The sequence below is a fragment of the Eurypyga helias genome, unplaced genomic scaffold, assembly GCF_000690775.1.
Source record: "Eurypyga helias isolate BGI_N326 unplaced genomic scaffold, ASM69077v1 scaffold17835, whole genome shotgun sequence".
Classification (NCBI taxonomy): Eukaryota; Metazoa; Chordata; class Aves; order Eurypygiformes; family Eurypygidae; genus Eurypyga; species Eurypyga helias.
In genome coordinates this window covers 40,530-47,973 of record NW_010250989.1, presented here as the reverse complement: position 1 = coordinate 47,973, position 7,444 = coordinate 40,530, and the positions used below count along the sequence as shown (strand labels likewise).

At 43.6% G+C, this 7,444-nt stretch overlaps 1 protein-coding gene across 1 annotated transcript in view; it reads left to right on the top strand.

Annotated features, from left to right (window-relative positions):
* The first annotated feature begins 1,624 nt into the window (after positions 1-1,624).
* Positions 1,625-7,444, top strand: part of TXLNB (taxilin beta) — a 28,428-nt gene continuing 22,608 nt past the window's right edge. The window contains exons 1-3 of the mRNA XM_010151871.1: positions 1,625-2,027; positions 3,733-3,824; positions 7,269-7,439. Coding sequence (XP_010150173.1) covers positions 1,625-2,027; positions 3,733-3,824; positions 7,269-7,439 — 666 coding nt within the window. The remainder of the gene's footprint in view (positions 2,028-3,732; positions 3,825-7,268; positions 7,440-7,444) is intronic.

The window sequence follows — 7,444 nt, the reverse complement described above, 5'->3', positions numbered from 1 at the left end:
TTCCTGCTGGTGAGTCACACCTGTGGGATGACTGCAGGGGCATGGATTTGTAGCTAAGAGTTTTCAAGCACATCCTGAGCCTCCCTCAGAGCTTTCAATTATAGGACCACAATTAATTCCATGAGAGATGATAAACCACAATATTTGGCTATCTTATCTGAAAGCCCAGTCAAATGGCTAGACAATCGAATCTTGAAAAATGTTGCCTTAGCTATGGCCATGACTGCACTTCCAAATGTCACTTTGACTGGGGAGAGTTTAATAATGACCACTGAGTCATGTATTACAGTAAATTACATCTCTCTTATCATACTCTGCCTTTGGCCAAGTTAGTTTATGATTTTGAAAGCTGTAGGAATTTAGACACCATAGAAGATACATATTACGGCCAACTGAACAGGGAACAAAATGCTTCCCAGTTAGTGTCATGTTTTCAAAGCAAGTTATCTTTTAAAAATTAAGAAAGCAGCCACCTCAGATGCTGGAAGAGAACTGAGAAAGCAATCTTCTTCCCCTCTTTGTTCCCCACTGGCACAATTGTAAATCATATCATTAAAGGGAGGAAGAAAAATCAGGCTGAAAAAGAGAAATGCAATGCAGCGATGACAGCAGCTCTGCCAGCACCCTACACTGAGTTTTCTAGCCACACAGTCAGAGATGCTGTTTCTGCTGGCCCACACCTTGCAGGAGCTGGGGAGCAGCTGGTGCCTGGGATGTTGTCACTGACACCCTCATCACCAGGTCCTGGGCAAGCCGGAGCAGCCTCCAGGGGAACACAGACTCATAGGGGACTCTGGGTCTGCCTGGCTGAGTGTAGCTGCTCAAAGACCTAGGAAAACAAAAGCTTCCCTTTGCAAATTGGGAACAAATTATGTGAAATCTGCCACAGAAAACACCACGGACTATCAACCCATGTTACGCCCGGTTGGTTTTATTTCACTGATTTATTCTGTATTTGTACTTTGTCAAACAAGCTGTCAGCAGCACACAGCACACATGAGAAGAGTGGTTTATCGCTGTTTATCTTATTCTTTGCCATTGTTGTGACAGTACCAAGCCAGCCCACTCACTGATCGAACACCACGCTGGGCTCTCCAAGAGCCCAGCACAATCTTCAGTGCACCAGTTTAATTTAAAATACTATTTTTGTGTGATTATTGACTTAAAATGTGCCAGCAGGGGAGAAATAGGAAATGAAAGTGATGCAGCCCTGAAGTGAAGCTGCCCTTATCGGTGGACAGCATTACAGGTAAACAGATCAAGAAAAGTAAACATGTGGCAAATAGTATGTGCAGGGAGGGAAATAGCATAACTGACTCGGGTGTCATTTTGTGTGTTATTGCTGGCAACAGGAATGAAAGGGTTTGATTTTTAAGTATGAGGTTTGTGCAGGCTTTTCCTCTTGGAAAGTATATAATTTGCTTTTCTCCCTGCAGGCAAATCACCTTGGTTTTTCGTTTAAGTGCGATGTATTTATTAAGCCAGAACCGACAGATGAGCTGCCATCCCAAATTCCACACAAAATCACTCATGTGCTGGCTGAGCTTTGGGAACAGTTGAAGACTAATTTCGTGTGCTTTCAAATTAACCCTCCGTTTGTCTGGTGGCAGGTACTTCACCAAGCATGGAGAATGACCAGTCTCCCACCTCGCTGGGGCAGGACATCCAGGGGCAGAGCGGGGACAAACCTGCCTCTGGCTCGCAGCCCCCAGCTCCAGCCCCTGCGGAGCATCCAAGCACCCAGCCCGAAGCAGCCGTCTGTGACATCTCGGAGGAGCTGAGCCGGCAGCTGGAGGACATTATTAAAACCTACGGGTCTGCCACGAGCCTGATGGAGACGGAAAGTGCTGCTGCAGGAACAGAAAGGCCTGAGAAGGGAGAGCCAGGCAGCGTGGAGGATGCGGAGTATGAAGATGCAAACGAGGAGAGTGAGAAAGAGAAGCTGGGTCCTGGGGATGCTTCCAGAGCAAAGGAGCCCAGCGGCAGCAAGGAGCAAAAGCTGGAGAAGAAAATCCTGAAAGGACTAGGTAAGTACTTAGGGACTTACGCAGCCCTTCTGTAAACAGAAGTACAACCTCGCTGGTCATAGAATCATAGAATCTTTTAGGTTGGAAAAGGCCTTTAAGACCATCAATTCTAACCATTAACTTTGCTCTTTCCAATGTTAAGCCTCATCCGTGGATGATGGGGACCTCTAGTTACCACTGAAAATCACGGTTACAACTTTTCTCTAACTGATAATTACATTCAGCAATTACCTGGCAGATACATGTAGGCTGTGTCAGATATTAGTCCTTGTTCTCTCCAAGCACAGTGCCTAGAGAGCATGGCAGGGTTCTGTTAGCTGAGCTGGAAAGAAGTCTGGGGGAGTTTTTGTAAAGTTTGTCCTTTCTGCTGGGCAGCCACTAGAGAGCAATGTAGTTACATCCCAATCTAGCAGACATGTAATTTATTTCCCTTCCTGCGTTTAGCTCCTGTTAATCTTCCAGCCTTTCCTTTGCATGACAACCCAAACCCAGCCACAGACTGAGCCTACAAAACAATCAGTGCAGGAGGTTCCTACAGAGAAGGGAGCAAGCATAGGAAAGAACAGGGTTTTTTCCCCAAATTCCTCGAACATCCAGGAGAAAGGTATCGGTTTCTATCGCCTTGGCTTTGGTGGAGTTACTGGTACCTCTCCAAGCTCAGTGCAGGCATTACCAAAGCACAGCTCTCCAGCTGCAGTTGCAACAGTTTTCACCCCAGGATTCGATTTTAGCTCTGTTGAACTTATCCATGCTGGTGCTGTAGAGAGGATTCATTGTGAAATAGTGGATTTTCTCTACAGGCAGTGCACCTGGACTGCATTAGACTTGAAGTAGAAAAAGTCCAGCCTAGAGCAGAAAGTAGATTTGCTCTCACAGCCTTGGGAAAGAGAAGCATTTGGAAAAGCACAGCCAAGCCCCTGACACCACAGCCATTCTTATTTCCAGGGGTGACAGGGACATTTTGTATTTGACAAACCAGCGGTGTTTAAGCTCCAGCTCATGCTCAGGGCTGACATGGATACCAAGAGATATCAGCAAAGAAGCAATGGATAAATGGCTACACAGTGAATTAGCCATACACACCAAGATAGCTATTAGGCTGTGAAAGCATTCTGTCAGCTATCCATGATCTCTTCACCAAGTTGTGGAACTGATTTACACCACAGTCATGTAGCCCAGACCTGGCTGGCAGCACCCACTGTGCTCTGACTGTTTCCATCCACACCATAGTCTCCGTACCTAACTTAATCTTCTTTATGACTTGTACGGGTGGAGCAGCACAGGAGCGGAGTACACCAGATTTGATTGGTTTTCACCTGAGAAGAGATCCGGCTTGTGAGCCTTCGAGGGCCAGGCCCTTTCGGTTCTATTTCAGTCAAACATGCCATATATTTGGCCCAATCATGTTGCAAAACATTAAATGAAAATCAGATTATATAGGACAAAAGCATTTTACAGCAAATGCTTTTGCTCAAAGACAGCACATTACTGAGAGCTGAAATGGAAGAAAATTCAAGCATGTTTGTTCTTATGGGGAGAAGAAAAACACAGAGATTCTTCTGCAAAAAATTACTCCCTCCCTTCCAAAATATATCATTTCTCCCTGGGGTTTTACAGACTCACGCGTCAAACAACCGATTTCATGACAGTACATCAACTACAAACTACCTCTACCATCAAATCTCTACTTTTTTTTTTTTTTAAGGGAAGGAAGCCACCCTACTGATGCAAAGCTTGAACAAGCTGAATACTCCAGAGGAGAAGCTGGACCTGTTATTTAAGAAATATGCTGAGCTGGTTAGTACAGCATTGGTTCTCTTCTGTGCAAACAGTCTATATGGGAAAGTATAAAAAACATAGGCCACGCAACATGGGCAAACCTTATGTAGTAATAATGTCTGTCCTGTTAAGTGAATCCTGAAAGAATTGTCAGGGTTAAATAATCAATTACGAGTGAGAAGGAGAAAAAAAGTAAAATGTGAGGGAAACAAACTGGACTTTGGGTTAAAAAGCTGATGAGACAAGACATTTGTGCTTAAAGGCAAATCTACCAAACTGACCCACACTGGAAACTAATGTCTAGGCTCCTGCCTTCACCTTCTGCAAGGAGTTTTGCATACCTCTGTAAGTAGGTGTTGATTTAAAATATGTGTCAGTTATTTCATGAAAATGAAAATAATACAGGGCTTAGTATAAAATGTTATGAAGCAGAAAATCATGAAATAGAGAACTGAGGGTAATTGTGAGAGAAACCACAACATAGTGAAATGAAGACTGGAAGCCCCTGCCGCCATAATATTACTCCTGTAACAATGCCAGCTACCTGACTGTTCTTCCCGCACTTATGATGGGCTATTTTCAGATCAAATATTTTTTTCTAAGTAGTTAAAGGACTGTATGGCCATAAGCTGTGGAAGCCTTACAAATGAAGAGGTTGCAGCATTTTGCAGTTTGTGGAGTACTGAAAAATTTGCCAAGCAGAACATTGACTTTATAATTGGTTTTATGCACAGATGTGTCCATGTCTCATCATAATATGAAGTTCAGCTTTGGCGCTTTTTTTGTTTTTTTTCTCTCATGTAAAATCCTTTGATTTTATAAATTTGGCTCAGGCAGTTTATAGCTTAGTCCATGCTTAAAAGTACTTCATGTCCAGGGATTAACTGAAATACGTCTTTTTCTGTAATGTACTCTCCACTGTAGTCAAGCATTGTTGGAGTGCTGTATAAAAACAGAGGCCATATTACCAATAACATCTACAGGAGAAAGGTGCTAAAATAAAAATACTGAGCATTTGTTTTTGACATCCTGTCCCAAGTCACCAAAGTAAATCAGATAATAAATACAATTAAAAGCTTGTTGGAGAAAGCCTTGCAGTACTCAACCAGCACGGCTGAGGAGTGTAGTGTGATTAATAACTTGTCAGCAGCTGGCTGTAGTAGTTAGCACTCTCTCTGCTCCCTCTTGTCCATCCCCATCACACACTTCAGGTCACTTCTTGCTTTTGCTGAGTTGTTTTCCAGCCAGATCAGCTCCCTGCTCTGGTGTACCATGTGGTGACACCAGCGCTTGCGGCAGTACAGCCCAGGGATGGTGCAGCAATGTGTCAGGCACTGGCTTCAGCTGCAACAGGTAGTGCTGCTCCTGGTACTTGAGGACCCTATGCAGCACCAGCGCTTCCCCACAGCCACCCAGCTATATGCTGTTTAACTGTTAGCACACGCCCTGGCACAGTCTATAGCAACAGGTCCCCAAGAAAATGGAAGGCATCAGGGAATAGCGTGGCCTGGTGTGAAGGAAGCCATGTGTGTGGGGACCGGGCAAGACAACCGTTTAGCCATTTGGGCACAAGCCGTGCCACGTCAGAGAACACTTTATTCACTAATGCTAGCGTGGGCAGAGTGGTTGGGGTTAGCAAAGCAGACTCTGCTTTACTTCAGCTTTTGCCTACAAACAGATGCTGCAGAATTGCTTGTGACCAGTTTGCTTTCAGAGGTCCTGAGGGTATCACAGGTGCTGGCTGCAAGAACTATACACTAATAAATAAAGTATAGTTGTTGCCTGCAGTGGGGTCAAGATAAAACTTCTTGTTCTAAATTGGGTGTTTATTTCGCTAGGTCAGCCTTCCAAAATCAAGATTTCTTCAATTTCTAGTTGGTTTTAGATATATTTAATTAATTATTCTTAAAAAATTAGCACTGGGGACCCTTCTGTCACTACTATTTACCAGCAAAATACCTTCTTCAGTGCAAGAGTAATACCATGTCTTAGGCACTCCTGAGAACTGTCTAATACAAGTTTCTAGTGCAAGTATTTTTTATGGGAAACAAAAAGAGAAAAACATGCTTGGAAGACTTCTCATATCACGATTAAGACCTATTTTATCCTAAGCCCCCTATCTCAAGCACAGCTTGAGTGAATCATCTAAAATTTGGATAAATCATTATCTGCTAAACACAGGCTGTGCATGCAAAATGTAAAGCAAAAAGAACATGTTTTGTGTTTTTAAAAGGGAAATAAGGGTCCAAAATCAAGCTTGTAAAGGAAAACAAATCTCAGCCTGAATTGCAGATAGGCTATTTTTTCCTTACAATACTAGAAAAATTACTTCAGCTAGTGCAGCTTGATTAGATGCAAAAGCCCCTATTTTCATCTACTGGGGTAAAAACACACAATACACATGCTGAAAGTTGGGCATAAACGGTAAATATACGCCAAGCTGATGATTGCATTGTTTTGTGGTATGCCTAGCTGTGATTTGACTTATAATACACACAGCTCTGTACTGTAAGCATAAATTACAGAACATCTGCAGAAAACAGATCCTTAGGCAGAGAAATTGTAAAATGCGATGCCTGTTGACTGTTTTGTTTGAGCTGCACATTATTCCCCTGCACTCACAGACTTTCCCAGTCATACTGGGGTTAATAATTTATACTAGTGGAACCGTATTAGGAAGTAGTGTAATCTTAATAGCAACTGTTATTATTAAGGTTTGCACATTGCAGCTCACATGCCAATGTTTGTCAACTGGAAAACACCTGGAGTTTAGAAATGTCTCGGGATGTATGTACACCTGCAATACAGCAAGGAGGGCTGCTGTGCATCACAACAGGACCTCCAGAAACACAACTGACGGATGGTCCCATGAGTGAGCAAGAGGAGCCTGACAAGAGGAGGTGCCCATGTGTCATTCTGAGAGACTCTTCCCTGAAGAGCATTCTCCTCCATCAGCAGCAAAGCCCCCACACAGACGGCATCCCTTGTCTCCAGTGCCTCTTTTGCTGTTGTTTTTTTCCAGCAGATTCCTGGATATCTAGGAAGCTGCTTCTTTTTTGGGAAGCCACAAAACAGAATGAGCAACTGGTATGTTATCTCATGATCTGGAGAAATCACAACGCATAAAAGTGCTACCGGCTGCTCCAGTTCCTAACGTTAAACTAAAAATAAAATCTCACAGCTGCCCTTCAAAGAAATTCAAAGCAAAGAAGACAGGGCTGAAATGGTGTGACAAGAGTATTAAGAATTATGTTCACTCACCCACACTACAGCACACTTGGGATTGTTGCAGCAAGCAGGTTTGGGACTCCCCCCAGGTCGCTCGCTTCTTTTCCATTAACACAAAACATTTCCTAAGAGGTTAAGAAAGTGTGAACAATTTCCTCAAATCAAAATAGCTCATTTTCTCTTTTATTAATCTTTCCTCTTCATTTTGTTTTAATTCCTGTTCCCCCCACCCAGCTTGAAGAACATCGCGCTGAGCAGAAAAAGCTCAAGTACCTGCAGAAGAGGCAGGCTCAGATCACCAAGGAGAAGGACCAGCTGCAGAGTGAGCACAGCCGAGCCATTCTCGCCCGCAGCAAGCTCGAGAGCCTGTGCCGGGAACTCCAGAGGCACAACAAGAACCTCAAGGTGAG